General features: G+C 37.6%; 1 protein-coding gene across 1 annotated transcript; it reads right to left on the reverse strand.

Annotated features, from left to right (window-relative positions):
* Positions 1-774: 774 nt before the first annotated feature.
* On the reverse strand, positions 775-5,800 carry KERA (keratocan). The gene is made up of 2 exons (XM_047065097.1): positions 4,915-5,800; positions 775-941 (listed from the first exon to the last, which is right to left on the reverse strand). The coding sequence occupies exons 1-2, from the start codon at positions 5,798-5,800 to the stop codon at positions 775-777; spliced, it is 1,053 nt and encodes a 350-aa protein (XP_046921053.1).
* Positions 5,801-21,616: the final 15,816 nt, after the last annotated feature.

A 21,616-nucleotide genomic window follows, 5' to 3' on the forward strand; every position in this document is an offset into this window, starting at 1 on the left:
CTGTTTTTATTTAAAAAATCCAAAACCACTAGCGAATATAAGAGCTAAACAATTTGCAATTCAAGTGGATTTCAAATGTTAAAACACTAAGATTCTTTCAGAAATGTGTTATAAGAAATATAAAACTTAGTACTTGGTTTAATAGAGAGAATACACTGTACTATATCTAAGAACAGCAGCTATAAAAAATAGTAGTGAACTGAAAATTGATGTTGCTCTGTTATTTGGTATTAAATGACTACAATAAGTATTTAATACATTTTATATCCATTCTTGAGCTAAATACCAAACTTATACCTACAAATACTATGTAGCAATCTGCAATTAATTATGATGAAAAAGTATCTCATTGTTTCAGTTTTTTACAGATCTCCTTACCTCCTGTTAGATTACTGTGTTCCTACGATCAATACAGTATCTGCATACGCAATTTTGAACATGCACACAAATATGGCTTTTATATTGCATAACAGTACAATTGCATTATTTGATATGAGTAAGCTGTGAAAGAGACAAAAAAGAACTATCTTTGAGTTGATAAGTTGACAAACTATCTTAACTCTGTGTCTGTTATATTAATTAAAGAAAAGCTAACCATGCTACATATCATTGGTGAAAGCGTCTTTGAATAGAAAACATAAGCTTCACAAACAAAAATGGTGGCAAGAGAGCACCACTGGAATGTGACTTTTGTCTTAAAGTTATGAATAGTGACCAAATTTCATTTCAGAAATATTAGCCCATGAAACCAATTTTAGATTGTTAAAGATGTGTTTAAATAATGACAGCCTGAAGGAGCCTGAAGCAGGTCATTAAATCCATTGGGATTGGTGGTTTGATTTCATTTCCATCAAGACGGAGGTAGCGAAGGTGAGGTCCATAACCGAAGGAATCTTGTTCTCCAGGCAGTATGGTAGGACATATTACAGAGACGTTCACATCTGTGGAGACAAAGATGGCATGTGTGAATGAACTTGAACAGAAGTGACCGGGGTGGGAAGACCAAGAGGCCATATGCAACAATCCTGTAGAGGGCCTAGCGGCCTGATCTGTCAAACTGCCAGATACAAACCATTTCTGTGTAGGTTGGAGGTTGCGCACATCTGTTTTATAAAAGTAGCCCATAAAAATGTGCAATATATATATATATATACACACATATAGTGCATATATATATATACACATATAGTGCATATATATATATATATACACACACACACACACACAAAATAATTCCATATTCAGTTATACTTTGTGCAGAGCACTAGAAAGGACATACTGTTAAAATGTGATGGAAATAAAAGCATATAAGATATACCATTTGTTTTTGAAGCTTCCAGGTGAGATAAGACATGCTTAGACTACTATAAAATAAGACAGGTAGTATTTAGGGCATTCGAAGTGGAGACAAAGGTTCATAGAAAGAACACATAGGTGCCCAGGTAGATGGATGGACAGATGCATGTGTAGGTGGAAAAATTAGTCTATTATTAGGGAAGGTGCTCAAAAACTATCTTAAAATGCAAAATTTCCAATTAATAGTGTATGATGAGTTTTAAAAAGTACATTTAACCTAAGTTTACATATGTAATACTTATAGAAAAGAATTTTGGATCTTTATATTTGTGTATTTAATTAGAAAGGATACATTTGCCAAGAATTGAATTGCAAAGAATTCAAGCCAGCAAACATCCCATGAGCCTTTTCAGATGGTTAGGATGTGAGAAATCATGCACCTGCCTTGGACCAGAGCCTTTGGCATCAATGACCATACTGAAATTTAAGAGTATTCAGGAAAGAAGTCCTGTTAAATTAGCAAAATTCAGGCAAGTGTGTGCATTAGCTGATTTCAACCATGAATCTGCATACTGCTTTTAAGTCTCATATGAAACTATTTTGAGGAAAGGGTTCTCCCTTAGAAGATGAGACCCACCTAACTTTGGCAATGGCCTTCCTTTGAGCTTATGCCGCACGTGAGATTGCTTTACTCCGATCTTAGGTCATTTTGTGAATTCAACTTGCTAAAAAATAATGACTCATATTTGTATAGCCATTTGTGTATATAAAGTTAGTTTTTCACATGCATTATCACCTTAACATCACAGAGGCTTTATCAGGCAATATGATTATTCTCCCTACCTGGGCATAGCAGGAATAAGTGGTTCAGACAGTTAAGGTATTGCCCACAAGGTATTTTAGCAAGCAAATGCCAGAGCTGAGTCCTCACCTTGTCCTTTTCCTACTACATAGGGTCCCTTGCCTGTTTCTCTTTTAATGTCCTATCCTTCTTATTACCCTTATGCCCCATAATCAACGCAGGCCTGAATAAATGCAATGTGAGAAACAAGAGTTCTAAAGGTAGTTATATTTTCGTAAATTAATTATGGTGTTTCTCAGAGAACACGAAGAAGTAACTTATTTGAGTAGTTGTTGCCAAATTTAAAGTCCTTTAAATTGTTCAGAAGAAATAAATATTTCCATCTTTCTCATAAGAAAAGGTCACTGTACCATAAATTCTAAGAACTCTTCATATAAAAGGTATGTTTCTTGGAAACCACTTTATTAACAACTAGAGTAGATTATGCAGCCAAAAGAAATAAGTACTTTAGCAGTTATTACAGCACAGTGTGATATAATGGATATAATCATGAGCCAATAATTCTAGCCAAGGAAATTCTTCTTTTGCACTTATTTTCTGGGAATATAGAAATACCATACCTGATATCTACATTAAGAAACAAATAAATCAATTTCTCTTTGTTGATGTTGTTGCTGTTAAAATTATTCTTACTTGCGTTGGTAGACATTTTTCTAAAGTCCTCTAATCTGGAAATTGAAGACAAATGAGCTGGGACTATACTGTGTAGTATATAGTATACTGACGAGTCCTGAGCTCAGGTTCTGGCTATTATATTTATTCTTTGTCCTTGAGCAAATATTCTCACTTAGTTGATCCTCAGTTTCTTCTTTAGAAAGTCTTAATGCTACCACGCAAGATTTTTGTGAGGATTAATTTATTATTCTCAAAGTGTGGTCCTTGGGCCAGCAGCATCAGTATTTCTTGAGAACTAAATTATTAGGCCCCATCTTAGAGCTAATAAGTCAGAAAATGTGAAGGTGGGGCCATCAAGCTGTATTTTACAAGCCTCCCAGATGATCCTGATACATGCGAAGGTATGAGAACAGTTGAAGAATAAAAATATATGAGAAAACATTGTAAAACTTTAAAAAATGTCAGGGGATGGAGGACAAAATTCTACCCTTCTTGGTATAACTTTGTGTAAATATGAAAGTTCCTGGAGTGTGTGCACAACTGTGTGTTGTATTTTGCTATTTTACTCCTAAAGACCCTTGTCTTCAAATTCTCAGGGGAATCCCTAATTCACAAACAGGGATCTATGTGGAATCCCTTTAAATTCACTTCCCACATCCAATGTCCACGGGGCTTTTGTTGCCAGTTAAGGGATGCACCTGTAGAAGCACAGAACTTTCATTAGAAAAAAAAATGCATATATTAGGTCAATATGGCTGTTGTGCGATCCGGTTCAGTGAAAAAGATTCAGCAATGAACCTTTTTTTATGTTGCATCTTTTGCTTTTGACTACAGGATTAAACAATGCGTCGCATCGCCATAGAAAAATGTGGCAGCAGCCTTTGTTAATTCCTAGATTATATGCTCAAGTATGCTGTTAGAAAAACCCCAAAAAGAAAAAAAGAAGAGAAAAACTTGAATAACCGAGCAGTTCCCAGTGGAAAAATAGCCTATTCTTATAAATAGGATGTTTGTGTGATTATTTGCTTAAAGGAAACGAGGGAATAATAACCAAGTGGTACAACCTTCTGACAGTTATCTGTTCTATTTTCCTACAAACGGACTGATTCACACTTTAGGAACGTATTTTCTAAGGTTGTTCAGGAGAAGTCTCCTTACATTCTCTTCCTAATGGGCTTGTGCCAGGATTGAGGATGCATGGGCAGGTGCCAGGCTGGTTCCAATGCCCATGACGTTGTACACTTCTGCACCAAGGTCAAACTGGTCTCAGTGTGATTGTGCAGATGCCAGGTTTGCATTTAGTGTCTCCAGCTTCTTTCTATAACCATGTGTTTCCTGGGTGACACCTCTGCCTCCAAGACACTCTCACTCATCCCTCTCTCCCTTATCAGAAACTATTTTCAGGAAAGGAGCATTCTACCTTGCCGATTGCCATGAGTCCTGAGAAGTCACCAACTTCCAGGAGCATTTGCTGCTGTTTCTACTGAACAAGGTGTTAAACGGCAGCACTAATTCCTAATGCTTGGTCGGCAGAGCAGCAGGCTCAGCCCCATTTGGGAACTTGTTAGAAATGAAATCTCACTCAAGTCTCATCCCGAATTACTCAGTCAGGAACCATGGCATGGAGCCACAAACCTGTACACTCTAAAGTTCGAGAAACTCTGTCATCTAAAGCAGAGTCTTTAATTAAGGTGGTTTCAGGCACCTGTAGTTTTTAGGACCGAGGTGCCTTTCTGATACCTCCTAAATCATATTCCTCCTATTACTATTCATGAGGTCATTTGTACTTGGTACATTTTCCTAAATAAATCTACCCAGTGAGGCAGGAATATTGGAATATCCCAGGAGTAAAAGAAGATACATTCAATTTCTCCAATGGGTAATCACCCTTTGTAGAATACTAAGGTCCACTTTTCAATTTACAAATTGAAGATTAGAACTTCCTTGTCCATTAAGGTTGTGTGTGAACAGACAAAATGAAAATACTGAAAATTGAAAAAAAATCTGAGGGCATATTAGTTGGTGGCGGATGGTGGGGGGGGGGGGGAAGCCCAACACAGTTACTATTCTGAAAGAAAATATAGAATAAGTTTAATGACCATGAGCATTTTAATCAAAGACATACCCTGACGATTACTTACTTTTAATTTTGTTATGGTCAAGGTGAAGGTGCTGCAGGTGAGCACTGATTCGAGGGACCTTGGTGAGTTGATTGTGAGATAGCTGAAGGTCTAGTATTGAGGATACATCAAAACCACTAGAAGGGAGACCTGCGTCTGACAATTTGTTGTGGTTTAGTCGTAGGAAGGCCACTTTAGGAATCACATTAAAATAATTTTCTGGTATTCCTTCAATAGAATTGTTGTCCAAAAACAGTTGCATTGTATTGGCTGGTAATCTCGGTGGCATATTCCTTAGAGCATTCTTGGCCATGTTTAGCTGCATTAGGTTCTTGAGTCCCTTGAAGGTGTCTCTTTGAAAGGCATTGTCTAGTAGTTTATTGTGCTGCAAGTCAAGAAGGGTCAGGTTCTCCAGATTGCTGAAGGTCCCTTGAGGGATTCTGGACACCTTGTTTCTAGCCAACTGTAATTGTTCTAAACTTCTTGGCAATGGGGAAGGTACCTCCTCTAGCTCATTATCTTCCAGAAATAAGAAAAGCAGCTTCTTTAGTTGGCTCAGGGCTCCTTTTTCAATCCCATAGTTGGTTATTTTGTTCTTGTTTAGATTTATCCATCTCAGCTGGGTGGCATTCTCGAATGGCTTCTCAGGAATGGTTTCTATCAGGTTGTTCTCAAGATAAAGATACCAGATCCTTGAAGGAATAGGAGGGATTTCTTTGAGACCTCTATTTTCACAGTATAAAGCAGTAGGGAAACTAGGGGGACAGAAACATTCCCTGGGACAGTCAAAGTCATGCATAGCCCAATCCTCTGGATCACCTACGTCATAGACCTGTCTCACACTTCGAGTCCACACAGTATCTGTTATGAATAATACCCAGATGACGAAACAGATTGTGGTTGCCATTATAGTACCTAGGATGGGGGACACAACTGTTAGATACTTGAATATTTTCAACCTGTAGAAAACTGTGTGCTCCAAAAAAACCCCAGCAAATATTGCTTCTTTAGGGGAAGGGTAAACACATTTGAACAATTTATACACTAGATATCAATTAATACACATATATCGAGTAGGCACTGTATGCAAAGCATTTTGCAAACACTGAAACTCAGTAACTTTTAGCTTCCCAGTTTTAACCCAATCACAATGAAAACCAAGAAATGGAAAGCAAATTTCAGGAGCTCTAAGTGCTTTTCCATTCCAAGCTATTTAATACAAGAAAGTTAACTGAAACCCGCAGTTGAATACAAGAGTACAAAAAATGATCTTTTAATAACTCAGATTGAGAGTCTGCGTTGTTTCTAAGAAGTAAGCATATGCTTTTACTTTTACTCCTAAATGAGCAGAACATCTGGATGAGATTTCCCAGGCTCTTTGGCCCTTGAACCAAAGAAATAGAGAGATCAAAGAACATTTTAGCAGTTTGTTGTCAAGGAAGGTTCTAAGATATGAAGAAAAATGTGTGATTAATCTCTTGCTCTGTTGCTCAACTTCTCCGGTAAGTTGTATATTGGGGTCGGGGGTAAGACTTCTAATATTAGAAGTACGAACTCAAGTTGTTCAACCAGGGAGTTTGGATTATAAACTCTGTATCACAATGAGGCATATATTCAACTATGGCATTACTGTGGTTGATAAGAAAAAACAGACAATATGTCTCGGTTCAGATAGAGCCCATATTTTCAGGACGGTTGCTATCAAAGAAAAGGTTAACACTAATTGGTATATGACCATCCAAAAGATATAAACCCTCCCCACTGGATATCAATAAGGTTGTGGGTACAACAAACTGTTCTCACAGGAAAAGTAGTATATATTTATATATATATATATCTATCAGTAGCATTCCGACCAATGTACATTTAATTCAATCGCTTGGTAATAAGAATAGCATACATTTTGCTAATTCCTTAGGAAAAAATAAAATAAGCATCACTTATGAAATGCTGATCTTTCAATTGTGCCACTAAATTGAGGAAAATAGCAAGTGCAGAGCTGGTTCCACAAGCTGTCACATTTTTTTAAGATTGCAGAATTCTGCTCTAGTCATCTTCCAATAGAGACACATTAAAACATTCTTTTCTTCAGAATAGGGATTTTCTTTAGTTATTAAGCCATAACCCTGCCTCTGATGAACCAGAACTTTGAATTCGTAGCTTTAAGTTTTTAAAAAGTGCAAAAATAGTTTACCTTGCTGTCCAGGAATATACCGTGGAGTCCTGTGTCTGGGTCTGAAGTTTGCTAAAACTTAATTAAGGGGGGAAAAAATCTATGACTAAAACAATTTATTTTTAGTGTATGCTATCAACCCTCCTATGAGAAAAAATAAAAGCTACTCTGACCAGTCACTGTGAACACCTTTTGATCTATTGTTTCTACTTTGACAGGGCTTCAGATTGCTTACCTCAGCCTTCTTGGATCTTCTTCTTCCCTTTCTATTGGCCACCGCTCATTCACAGTAATGGATTTACCCAGGCTCCACTCTCGTGTTTTTATGAATCCTCCCTCAAATATATGCACCAGTGGCTCCAAAGTTAACCCCTCCAACAACAACAGCACCTCAGTACCTAGGCAGCTCAGCGCAGGAAATTCAGGCTTTAATCTCAGGAGCCTATAACAAAAATTCAGGGCAACTGTAACTCTGAACTCACCGTACCAGAGATGTTACAATGTGCTGGTCTCTAGACCTGTTTAGCTAGCAGGCGACTGAAGGCAGTTTTGATTCCAAACATAACCAAAAGAGATTTTAAAGCAGCTCTTCTCTAGAAAATCTTTCAAAAAAACAAAAAAACAAACAAACAAACAAAAAAAACGAATACGAAGAAATAAATGCTGATGTCCTCTGTTTCTATGGAAATATTTTATGCATTTCTCATATGAAACAGATGTTGGAATTCTAGTTAGATATATTGCGTTTGAGGGTAAGATAGGAAAATATATTTGAAAAATGTAAAAATGAAATCTGAGAAGCTCTACCTATGTTGGCACTATACGTGGTGTTATGCTCTGTTTTATAGAAATAATTTCTGTGTCTCTGTTTCCCATTGGGAGCTTTATTCCAAGTAATTATTAAAATGAGATTTTTTTCTCATTACAACAGATGTTTTGTATTTAGTCCATTACAAGACATTCTGTTGCGCTGCTTTTTTTCCCCTTTAACGCATAGATCTAAGATAATGTCTTGTAGCTCTTATATTTGAGACAAAGGATTGTTGTGCCATTGGAAGAAAGGCACAAATAAAAATAATTTTCAGACACTATTCTGGTGATGGATTGTAAACACGCTGTTTTTCCAAAATTTATCTTATTCTGGGGTCAGGAAGTTTAATTCATGTGATTCGGTCAGCACTGATAGAGCACAGTGAAGAGGAGAGGGTCCTGGACCCAAAAGACCTTTCCTGAACCTCCCGCCTTCTCCCTCCTCACCATCGGCAGGTCAGTTAGAGGTCTGCCATCTCTCCGCAGTACTAGACCACCTCTCAGTGTTGGCCCTACTTTTCATAAATGCTTATGGAAATGTGAACCTTTCTTTAGTATTAGCCCTATACTCTCAACTGGGAAATTCATTTAAGTTTATGGGCTTTTATAGACTAAGATCTGATTCAGACATGATCTCTTGTAGCTTTCCAGGTACACTCATCCTTCACATGAGAAAAGAAAATCAAGCGTTATTTGCTTTCTCAAAACAATGATCTCTTCTGCCTATTGCGGTTTGACTTTCCTCTTTCTTCTTTTCCTAAACCCTCAGGATATACACAACAGATGATCTTCAAATCTGCACAGCCCCCTCCAACTCTTTCTTCTTTCTTAATTTTCTCTTTTAGCCAAAATGACTTGAGTCATTTCTTAATTTTATTACACGAATATGGCTGCAAGTTCATTGTAGGAAAGTTACAGGAGCAACCTGGCTGCCTCCACGCTTCATTTCCTGTTTACCAGTGGACCCATGATCCACCCTCCAAAATATGGCTTCTAATCCTTCCGCTTCCCTAAACTTGCTCTGACAAAAATCAGCAGTGATCTTCATTGTACTGATATATTGAAGTTTTTTACTGTCTGGCTTACTGGGCTTGTGACTTTTAACAAAGTTGACCCACCCCTTTCATTAAATGTTTCTCTTAGTTTCTGTGATATTCTCTCCCCGTTTTCCTTTCCCTTTCTTGGTGATTTTTTTCCATTTATATCCTGAAGCTCTCTGTTTCCTGTAACATTTTTTTAAAAGTGTTTCTAGCATTTAGAGCTGCTTGAGACTTTGTCCTCTGCTTTGTGCCCTCCTTGCTCTCTACACATTTCCTGTAGGATTGGGAAGTTTTAACCATGCCCTCTATTAGGATGACTTCTGAGTCTTTATCTCCAACCCAGCCTCTGGAAGAGATGTGCACTTTTATGTGTGTGTTTACCTGCTTTCTAGAACTCTCCTATTGCACACCTCAAAGGCCTGTATCTAAGATGAAATTCGCTGTCTCCCTTTACTTCTAACTGCTCTTATCATTTTGTACTTTTGAGTGCTTCTATCATCTTGTTCAGTGTCCCAAACCAGAAATCTGGAAATGATTCTTAACTCTTCCTTCTCATTTTGTGAGCATATGAAAACAATCACATTTTAAGGACCCTGGGAGACATGATATAAATAAAAATGACCATCTACAATGCTCACCAAATTTTGGTATCATTGCTTCCAGACTAAAAGCACAGGATGTGCTATCTTGATTTTTCCTATAGCAATCCAATCTACCCTCATTTGATTACTGATTCCTGGAGGATGGGGACTTAAAGTCTTCATTGGAACTGCTTAAGTGGAAGTTCAATAAATTAAATTAAGGAAATGGTGAGAATGTCTGAGTCATGCTAGCTGGTATAAGAATTAATGAAAGACTTTGCTCAGTCTTATCTGATTCTGCCAAGAGGGAGAAAGGAAGCCTAGGTGTCATGATGTAGCTTTGGTGTCTCCTCTCTAATGACAGATTGATATTTTCAAAGTCCATGGGGCTTTGGATATAGTACGTGTTTAATATATATATTTGCTGAAAGAGTAAATGAACAGGTAAACACAAAAGGCACATGCGTCACTTTGATAGCTATGAGTTTTTTGATTAGAGTAGCTATGTAAATAGAAACATCGTGGACAATCTTAGGTAAAAAAAATGTGAGGTGGACCTTTTCTTTTGCAACTTACTAGCTGTTTGAGCTTGCACAGGCTGTTTAACCATCATGAGACTGTCTACCCATAAGGCACCAGCCCTGTTATGAAGGGTTGTTTGAAAATGAAATAAGATAATGGAGGTGATGATGTCAGATAAATGTGGGAAAATTTCAGAGTGAAAAAAGTTACAGCTCAAGGAGAACTTACAAATCATCTCACCAGACTTGCTCCTTTTACATATGAGGAAAATGAGGCCCAGAAATTTCAGCAGACAGTATGATACTGGCATCTTGGCCTAGCCTACCTGACGAATGTCCTTCTAGAAACTTCAGGTGGGGTTAAAGTGTTGTTATTGCCCTTGTTCTTTTAACCTCTTTTCATCCTTTTAGCACATTTCAATGTCTCCTATTTGCTTGCTTCTACTGCTTCCTATGAAAAGGAAGGGTGTTTTGCGAAATTGTCTTAGACAATTGAAATGACCTGAGCCCAAATCAAGAGCTGGGCGCTTAAATGACTGAGCCATCCAGGTGTCCCCCATGGGCATTTTATTTTTTTTATTTGAATTTTTTTCCCCATGGACATTTTTTTTAAAATTTTTTTTCAACTTTTTTTATTTTTTGGGACAGAGAGAGACAGAGCATGAACGGGGGAGGGGCAGAGAGAGAGGGAGACACAGAATCGGAAACAGGCTCCAGGCTCTGAGCCATCAGCCCAGAGCCCGATGCGGGGCTCGAACTCACGGACCGAGAGATCGTGACCTGGCTGAAGTCGGACGCTTAACCGACTGCGCCACCCAGGCGCCCCACCCCATGGACATTTTAAAAGAGAAAGCAATACGTAAGGCTATAAAAGACATGAAACTCTAGTGGGATTTCAAATTTATTGGTATGTGTGTCTGACACATCAATTTCAGCAATGATTGGACTATCAGGTGCTCCCAGATGCTATGCTTATGTACAATGGATTGGACTTCTGCTAAGAGAAATAATTTTCTCTGAATAGATCAGTTTTAGCCTTATTCCACTAAACTCTGTGAAATAATTTAAAAATATGAAAGGTATCCAACTAAAATATATAACTAACACACACATATACATCTATAATATAAAAATGTTTTCAAAATAATATGCTTAACATATAGTAATGACACTCTTAAATGGTCAAAACCACTACAAAACTGATAAGACAGAAATCCCCATCCTAACTACTCCAGTGTAAGCCCCATCCCAAGAGGCCATATGTTCAGCTCTATTATGGATTTCTTTTAGCTGTAACCCTACTTTTCTTGATTGGATGATTTTTGTTTCACCTGCCAATTTCGAACAGCAATTATTGGATAAAGATTTAGCACATTTGCTTTGCCCCCCTCTTAACCCGACCTGTAGCCATGAGTCCCTTCAATAAACCCTAATGCATGCATCTCACCAACTTTGATTAAATAAATATTTACTGTGTACATTATTGTACAATATAAATATTCTTTTATGTAAAAACATGCAAAATTATTTTAATTCCTTCATCGTACTACATTTATTTGCTATATATAAAAATTATATATAGCATATTCTACATACATATACAACTATTTCACTAATGTTTTTATAAAGTCTCAGACAGAATTATAAAACCATTTTGAAGAGTTTTTTGCACTGATTGAGTAGGGGCAACACAGAGTGCCAGTTAAAAGCCAGACTTGCTTGGGTTTAAATAAATCTCTGCCATTTACAAGCTGTGAGACTTTAAACAATTATTTATTTTTACCTTTGTCTTCTCGTCAGTTAAATAAGGACGATGGTGATGATGTATTAGTAAATAATAGTGATAATACCCTCTCAGAGGATTTTTGTGAAAATTAAGTGAGTTAATATTTTTAAAGCACGTGAAGCATTGTAAAAGAATTGATAAAGAAAATCAGAGATTCCAGGTTCACTTTCTCCTGGGAGATACCTCCCTTGGAACTCCATATGCTCATCCTTCAACCTTCTTTGCTCATGGTTACAAAACAACCTGAGCAAATTTGGCAGATGATAATCTTTAGGTCTTTTTAAATAGCATATTTCAGTTGTCACACAGTTAATGGGACTATAGTAATCCTTTACAACCTACACAGAGGTGTTATGTTCAATGAAAATAAGTTCAGCTCAATTGTATCTTATATAACGGGTATTTATGTGCAACAAGCATTAAAACATTTCTAAATGAGTCTTCAGTATAAGGTTTCTTCAAAAGTTAACTAAGTTTGCCTTAAGGTGTAGATTAAAACTAACACAAAAATCACCCTGTCGCTACTAAGGTACTGCCTTTAAAGCACATTTAGGAAATAACACAACCCTTGCTTTATGGGCCTGTGGGGTCTAACATGAGTGAAGGAAGCCCAGGACCACACACTCTCTTGAGAGGAAGAGAGACAGAATGTGAGAGGAGGAGGGGCACACAGAGAGGGAGACACAGAATCTGAAGCAGGTTCCAGGCTCTGAGCTGTCAGCACTGAACCCCATGCAGGGCTTGAACCCGTGAACTGCAAAATCATGACCTGAGCCAAAGTCAGACGCTTAACCAACTGAGACACCCAGGCACCCCTGTAATTTTCAGTTTTCAGAATGCGACATTTCTTTGCTCTCTGAAAACTTTTGAGCATTTCCTTCACCTTCAGTCTGAACTCCTGCAACAATATGCCTTGAGGGGATGTATTCAACACCCAGTGGGTACTCAAGGAGCCCTTTCAATCTGGAAGTTCATGTGCATATAGTCCATCCATTTTTTTTCTAATTTTTTTGGTAAGTTTTAGTGCGTGTTGAATTGTCTAAGTCACTTATCGCTTCCATTTTCTTTTCAAAAATTTGTTATGCTTTCTGACAGATTTCCTTTTATCATGTGACTTTTAAAATTTCTCTATCATGTATCATGTGTATACTTTGCAAACTTGTTCTTTGGTTGTTCCTTTCCTAAAATATTGTTTTGTTTTACGGTATTATTATCTTCTTTCATCTCATTCAACACAAGATTAAAAACAATAAGGTGTTCCTAATAGGGTGAGTTTTTTCTGCATGCAGCAACAATTTTATTCCCTTTGATTTCTCTTTTTTTATGTTTATTTTTGACAGAAAGAGAGAGAGAGAGCACAAGCAGGGGAGGGGCAGAGAGAAGAGCACAAGCAGGGGAGGGGCAGAATCAGAAGCAGGCTCCAGGCTCTGAGCTGTCAGCACAGAGCCCGATGCAGGGCTCGAACCCACAGACAGTGAGATCATGACCTGAGCCAAAGTCAGATGCTTAACCAACTGAGCCACCCAGGCACCCCTCTCTTTTTGTTTTCTTGGTTTGGTTTGGCCTATAGAGGTATTTCATATTGGAGCCTTTCTTCACGTATATGATGGTGCTTTGCTGGACCTCCATGCTGAAGAGAAAAGCATTAGTAATCTTACTGGAAGATCCATGAGAATTGATGGCATGTGTTGGCTAATGACCAGGTAGGTATTGTCCCCAGTGCCCCTGCCCCATGTGCATATTTATATGAAACTCACACGTGTGTGTACATACACCCGCACACAGGATGTGAATCGAAAAGTCAATGCTTAGTCTTCTCAGTGTACTTTTTGTAAGTATGACTTTTATTAATACTAGTAACACTGATTGTTTCTGTTGTTAATAAAAAGCAAGTAACCTTCTATTCATAGGTTAGCCTTTGTGTCTGAAGCACCTGAGGCTGTGCTACCAAAATTGCTCTGAAATTATTAATAAAGCCTGCCACTTATAAGCTATTTATGTTTTGATTCAAGGTTGTTATTTATGACTCTCTAGGGTGCCAGTTGCTCCACACTTTACAAGAAGACTTTTGTTATCTAATCAGAAAATAAAAATAAAGCCACCTCTGTGATTCTCAGATGAGCTATTACTAGCTATCCAGAAGCACGTGGTTTTAGGGTTACTTTCTCCTAGCTTCTCAAGTTCTCTCCATTTCTGGCAAGTTAGCCTTCATATCACTGGTCTTAAGATGATACTAAGGTAACAGGAGGTAAGCAGCTTGAAAGCCCATCAGTTTGAATCATCTCCAAAACATTTTAGAAAAAGTTTCTTATGCAACATTTATTCAGAATGCTGAGAAAACACTGCTAGACTCATGATGTCTCCAGGAACCTTGAGCAGATTCACGAGCACATATGTGTATTCCTAACTTCTTACCAAGCTGCCTTCCAGGTCATGCCCATCAGAGCTGTACTGTTGCAGTATCCATTCTCAATTGGCTCCTGCTGGTCACATGATGTAAATGACAGTCTGATTGTATTTATACTTTTCCCTGTCAGTTGGTCATAGAGAAAGTCTCGGTGAGGTCATAGGTATGACCGAAGGGAGAGACAGCAGGGCCAAAGGAGGACAACTTATTTGGTCCTATTCCCATTTATATCATATGCTTGCTAAATCAGCACTGCTGGGCAATTCAGGTTAGACTGGATAGATAATACTAAGTTTCCGGACAGCTAACATCAATTTGTTCGGTCTCCCCTTGGGTCTAATTTCTCAAAAAAATAATCATTTATTAAACACAATATGCCTTTGTTTGGAAAGCTAGGAGTTTAATTCTTTTATTAAGGCTTACCACGCTCTGCACATAGCAAACCGATCTGCCTTACGTTCTTTAGACATTATTCTATCTGATGAAGGACAAGTAGCAGGATCACTGTGACCTTATCTGTCGGGAGAGCCTTCTCTTGACATGGGACAAACTCACATCTTACAGCTTCTCAGCACTGAGATATTTGCAATAATATGTGGCCTTCAAAATTCAAAACTCCTTGTAATAATGGATACATAGTTCAGAAAATTGTCTTCACTTTACAGAAATATCCCCAAACTATACCCTTAAGCCTTTATAATAATAATCAGTGCAGCCCTATGGTCTTCCATTATACAGTTGACCTTTGAACAATGCAGAGATTAGGGATACTGACCCCCCGTGCAGTCAAAAATCTGTGTATCAGAAGTTCTGAGTCCCCAAGAACTTAACTACTTGTACCCTACTATTGACTGGAAGCTTTACCTACAATATAAACAGTTGATAAACATATATTTTGTAGTTGTATGTATTATATACTGTATTCTTATAATAAAGCAAGCTAGAGAGAAGAACATGTTAAGAAAAAATCATAAGGAAGAGAAAATATATTTATGTACTGCACTGTATTTATTGAAGAAAATCCACAAATAAGTGGGCCCGTGTAGTTCATACTCATGTTGTTCAAAGTTTAACTATACTTGTCACCTGGGTGCTGGCATTCAGGTTTCTAACCACTGTATCTGGCTAACAAAGTCTACCCTCTAGATTGTATCACATAATGTTTTTTGAGATGGTATTTCTGCAGACTCAAATGTGGTACAAAGCCAAGGAGTTAACACAATCCAGAAACAGTATGGCAAAATTATATTGCTATTCCTGTCTGGTGAAAGAAAACAGACTGCTTCTAGTAATTTTGTTTATTGAAATAGGGGAAAACGACATTATTTGGATCAGTTGCTTCATAGAAGGTACTAAGAGCTATAATGATTTGGACCACAGATGGAACAGCAGTTGCGACAGGAGTTGCCATCTAATTAAACTTTGGAAAATCCATTTTTATCCTCTAAAACTATCCTTCCGCCACCAAACACAAATGCGAATCTGCCTGGAGTCATTAACTCTGCACATTTAAATCTTTGAAGGTGGCACTAATATTTCTGATTCTTTTACTGAAGTGGCATTACTATTAATTTTAAATTTTTTATAGTGGTGGAAAGCTCTGTAATTTTCACTTGGTCTTTCCAATCAGAATGGTCCATTTTACACAGGTTACAGAGCTGGTATGAGAAATCAGTCACTTTCTGAGGTCATCTATTCCAACTATAAGTAAGAGAATCTAGGAAATAAATACAGGAAGGGTTTGGGTTGGACAAAGGTAAAGTCTTCACTCTGTCATCTTATGCCCAAACCCTCACTCGTGGACTGCAGAAGTGCCCTGTGTCCCTAGGAATTAGTTTTGCGTCAAAATCACATTTTTCCCAACACATTTATTCTGGGAATGACCTCTGGTTATTTTAGAAGAAGACTAGGTTAAATACATACATACATACATACATACATAAGCACACATTTGTGATATCATTAGAAAGTACTTATTTAAGTCAAGATACCCTCCCTTTGCTTCTGGAAGCTCTAGATCCATGATTTAACTGAGGTGTAAAAATTCAGTGAAAGGCAGAAATTCTCCATCATATGTCATAATGGCTCATCCAAGTCTCTGATGAGCAGTTCTGGAGGGTTTTTTTTTTAATCTTAAAAATCAAATAGCTCCATAGAGGTCTTCACATCTCTTTCTTTCCCAGATCTCTAAATCTGAATTGGTCATTACTAAGGTTTTGTTTCTTTGGTCTTGGGGTTTTTGGGGGATCAAACCTTTCTGACTTTGTACTGATCCTGGTATCTATTAATGGATATCTATTTTACTCATTGGTATTTAAATGACACTATTTGATCTTTCTACTCCAGATTGTTCTTCTTTATTGAAATCAGGGAATCAGTTTTCATTACTATGCCTCCCATCAACAATCCATAGGCATCACTACAGTCTTCTTAAAGATAATGGTACACTCATCCCCAGTGTAAGTTTCAATTTTTGGTGAAAACAAATGGATGTGTTATACATGACAAATACATTTTATCATAGAATATAAGACTTCCATTTTGTGAAAGAATACAGAATTCCATTCTGTAAAAGTTTTGATTTTGTGCCTTTATAATATACTAAGGGATCAACTTCATCTAATGCATCCTTTCATTGACTTCCATTTTGTGATATGGATTTCAACAAACTAAGAGATAGACTCCCAGCTGCTTACACTAATTTAGTAAATCTAGACTCTCTGGAAATACATTCATATAAGTAAATTCAGCCTGATGTAATATTACCATTTTTCTTCCTTGGTTGAGTAACTTCAGGATCTGTCTATCTTTCCTAATATTTAGCCAGTATAAGTAAGGAATTTCTTTGGTTCATTAAGCAGTATTTTCATCCTTAGACTTCACTTTCTTTTTTTTTAAGTTTTTAATTTATTTGTATTGACGGAGGGGGGGGGAAGGGACAAAAAGAGAGAGAGGCAGAGACAGAATCCCAAGTAGGCTCTGTGCTGTCAGCCTGAAGCCTGACTTGGGGCTTGATCTCACAAACTATGAGGTCATTACCTGAGCCAAAACCAAGAGTCAGATGTGTAACCAACTGAGCCACCCAGGCACCCCTAGAATTCACTTTCTTATTGATACCCTATTGCTATTTTTTATTATAAGTTGGGAATCACTGAAAATTCAGGGGACTGAGGTATGAAAAGATTGAAGGCCCTTTTAAAGTTAATGCCCTGATTTGAGGGAGTAGCAACACCTTCAAATAAGTAAGCATTGCTCTATAAGTCAAAGAAAATGGGGCTTTTTCAGCAAGCTAGGGAGGTTTAATGGGTTCAGGGATTGTAGGCGCTCATATTCATCTGCGTGTTACTGTATAACCCCTATTCCAACTCTCAGGAGCCCTCTGTGTCCAGATCAGTGCTCTCAGTTTTTATAAAGAGACAGGATGAATAGTGCATTGATTCTAATTCTGAATGTGTGTGTGTGTGTGTGTGTGTGTTTGGCTTTTGTTTTGTTTTGTTTTTTAATTTTAGCTCTCATCTTGCAATGGAAAGAAATAAGACCTTTACTTTTTTTAAAAAATAATTTTAAGAAGCCCTTATACTTTAAGCCCTAAACTTGAGCTGAGAATATTTGGAGTTGAGTTTGCCATTTTCTCTTTTCCAGCTGTTCCATGGGCTTTTTTATTTTTAATTATTATTTATCTTTTAATGTTTTTATTTATTTTAGAGAGAGAGAGCGCGTGCCCAAGCAGGAGAGGGGAAGAAAGAGACAGAGACACAGAATTGGAATCAGGCTCCAGGCTCTGAGCTGCCAGCACAGAGCCCGATGTGGGGCTCCAACCTATGAACCATGAGATCATGACCTGAGTCCAAGTCAGTCGCTTAACCAACAGACATCCAGGCACCTCTCCATGGGCTTTTAGAAGCAGCTTCTCTGCCCTTCATACTTTTCCTGTGACAAGAGTTATTGGAGTCTTGCTCTCAGGAGATGTGTCATTTCAGATAACTACAGGTGATATGTCCTATTTTCGTGGGTCACTGTCTTCCTGACTCTCATCCCTTAATAATTTCAAAGTTTTGACTGCCTTTTACATAAGCTATGCAGATAACCAATTGTGAGTTCCCCACATTTCCCAACAATTGGATATCAATGATGGATATCTGGTATTGATATCTTTGTCTACCAGACTCTAGGCTATAAGTACCAGATAGCCATTCTAGGTGATGCAACAAAAACAAAACAAAACAAAACAAAAACAAACAAAAAGGTTTCTTTGAAAGTGATAAGTGGAATCACGTAAACGAGAGGAGGCTAGAAGACTGAACTTGGAAAACAGGCAGAAGATAAGGACGTTCTCAGGAAATAGAAGTCCAGACAAGAAGTCATTGCCATTATTGTTGACCATCACTAGAACCAGAGGGTGCCACAGACAACCTTACACTTCACTGGAGGCCATGGCAGGTTAATTCTAAGCTAAGAACTTGGCTAGTCTACTTGGCTAGGCCTGACACAAATTTTACCCTGGTTGTATGAAAGTAGGAAGATAATAGATACATAGGAGCTACTGAACCCCACCCAGATTACAATCAAGAGCAGTTCCTTACATGTGGAGGAGTTTGGGGCTGAAACAGATGGAGAAGTGACTGATTGTCTTTTACCCAGGGATATAAAATTGCCCGAATTAAAGCATATATTACACTTTTTTTAGCATGGGAGATATTTCCATGATTTGTCCCTTGCTTTCCTCAGGATTCCCTATCTTGATGGGACCCCCACCCTACATCAACAGGCCCTATGCTGTAGCATTACCCAGACGCAGTTTTCTGAATATACTGACTGTTATATCTTCACTCGAAGCCTTGCTGGTGATGCTTCTTCCAGAAATCCTCCTACCACCCATCTGTCCATGGAACACACACTCAAGTGCAGTATTACTTCCTCCAAAGGGCTTTCAATATTTTAATACTTTGATCCTTCACCTATAGAAATAAGTACATGCTCCTTTTAGAAACTACTGTACTCAATGTAGACTCAATTCCAGCTGAAACTTTTTGTGATTATTTCTACACCTGTCTTCTAGGATATAAACTCTTTAATGCCAGGCAATTTTTTTTCATTTTTTTTCACTGAGTAGCATTGTTCTAGCACCTCATAGGTGCTCAGTAGATGTTTATGTGATGCAAAGTAGGGATTAAATTTGATTGAATTTTCATACCCTTTTTAGTCAACCTTTAACTCCTTACACAATAATTGTAATTTACCTTCCTCCTTGAATTTTAAGTATCTAATTCTTTTTTTAAATTTATTTATTTATTTTGAGAGAGAGAGGGAAAGAGAGAGAGAGAGAAAAGAGGAGGGACAGAGAGAGAGGGGGAGAGAAAATCCCAAGCAGGCTCTACACTAACAGTGCCACTTGAGGGGCATGAACCCATGAACTACGAGTTACTGAACTGAACTGAAATTAAGAATCAGTCATTTAACAACTGAGCCACCCAGGAGCCCCTTCGACATTCCAATTCTTCACTCTTTTCTCCATTGTGAGAATTGGTTATGAAAAAAATTAATATTAATAATAATTAACATGCTTATCCTTTATTTCAATAGAAATTTCAGTTCTGGTGACTAGAACTTCTCTCTGGGGTTGGATATTCCAATTAATTACTCTCTTATGGATATGTTTTTCTTTTTGTTTTCTTTCTTCCTTTTTTTTTTTTTTGCTAACTACTTCTGCTTCTTAAAACTTATAAAAATAAAAATCACCCCTGAATAGGGACTTTTTACATTTCCCTTAAAATTTAAAATATATTAGAGCAAATTAGTTTTTAGCACAAACATTGCTGTAGTAATATCTTCCCCGGGGGTGGGGGGGGTGGTGGTAAATTAATCATTTTTTTACAGGACAGCTAAACAGCTAAAGGTAATCTGTAATGAGATGCCTGACACTGACCCTATACAAAGGATTTCAGTAGAAGCTGGGATATAAGGGTTAGGCTTCAGGGTCAGGTGCTTAACCAGATATGACTTTGGGTGATTTGTCTAATCTTCTTCTTCAGCAACATGGGGGCAATGACACTCACCCCATTGGTTGTTTGGAAGATGGGGTATGATTTGTATGTAAAATATTTAGAACATAGGCAATCATCAAAGATAAGCTTTTAACATCACTGCTATCTGAAAGAATAAGAGCGTCATGATGTCAGAAGGAAACAGTTTAATTGGAGTTGCAAAAGCTGGTTCATGAAGTGTCCCTCACATTTTCTTAAAGTTTATTTATTTTTGAGAGAGAGAGAGAGAATGGGATGGGGCAGAGAGAGAGAGAGGGAGAGGGAGAATCCCAAGCAGGCTCCGCACTGTCAGTGTGAAACTAATGCATGGCTCAATCTCATAAACCGTGAGATGGTGACCAGAACCAAAAATCAAGAGTTGGAAGCTTAACCAACTGAGCCACTCACGCGTCCTGTCCCTCACACACATCTTAATGAAATCAGAAAACTGGTCTTCTATTTGTTTCTTTAGCCAGACTTCAAGGTGAATAGTTGTATTAATTGTCCATAAAGGCCTCTCTCATATTTTGTTGATATTTTCCATTTTCCCCATTCCCCTTTGTCTCTCCTCATGCACAGTACCTTGTTTCATTTGTATTTGTTTCTGTAAATAATGCATTGCTTTGCATGAAAGCATTTTTAATTTATGTAAGTGTTATTGTCTTTGTAACACTGTTTCTTTTTTCTCAACCAACAATTTAGTTTTTTAATTTAATTTTGTAATATGTACATCTTGTCACTGATTCTAACTGAGACCCTGACTTTTTCTTTAGGAGCTATTCTTTGAGAAACAACTAAGATGTTGTATAACAATGTTCTTTTCGTTTTCTTGTTGGAACAGTCATTCATATTCCTGGCTAAAGGTGATATCCATAGTTTCCATGTTCATAATTTTGGATAACATGCTATTTATTTTTCTGTTAAAAGGCTGTCATTCCCAATTAAACCTCAGGAAAGAAGTGGCCTAAGAAAGTATAACGAAAAAATATTTGGTGCTACGTATGGCCACAATAGCTAAAATCCTGAAGTAGTGTAACACAAACCTATTTTTCTTGTAGATAGCTCCTGAAAAAAACCAAAAAAAACACGTGTTTGTTATTCTATGCTTGGTGCCAGTGTGTAGTAATGGAGATTCCAGAAACTACTGTGAATTTCATTTATTGAATTTGAACGAATAAATTGCAAAGGTGGAAGACAGCCCAACTTTCTCCACTCTTTATCTGCTAAATCAGGGAAGCAGAAAAAAAAGCAATTGTGCTGTGAAGGCCTCAATCTGATACCTATTGTTCTTCAGCCAGTTTGTTTAGAAAGACATTTGCTAGCAGTATGAAGGAGAACTTATCAACTATGTTTTTTTGCATGGAAGAAGACCTCATCACTAA

Source organism: Lynx rufus, unplaced genomic scaffold (genome assembly GCF_022079265.1).
Source record: "Lynx rufus isolate CCGP_SWC_20201006 ecotype Redwood Valley unplaced genomic scaffold, mLynRuf1.p SCAF_7, whole genome shotgun sequence".
Classification (NCBI taxonomy): Eukaryota; Metazoa; Chordata; class Mammalia; order Carnivora; family Felidae; genus Lynx; species Lynx rufus.

Excerpts from the sequence above, each read along its gene's own strand:
- KERA (XM_047065097.1), bottom strand. The coding sequence starts at position 5,800 with ATGGCAACCACAATCTGTTTCGTCATCTGGGTATTATTCATAACAGAT. Across the intron at positions 942-4,914 it reads TGACCATAACAAAATTAAAA|ATGTGAACGTCTCTGTAATA; the intron begins GTAAGTAATCGT and ends TTGTCTCCACAG.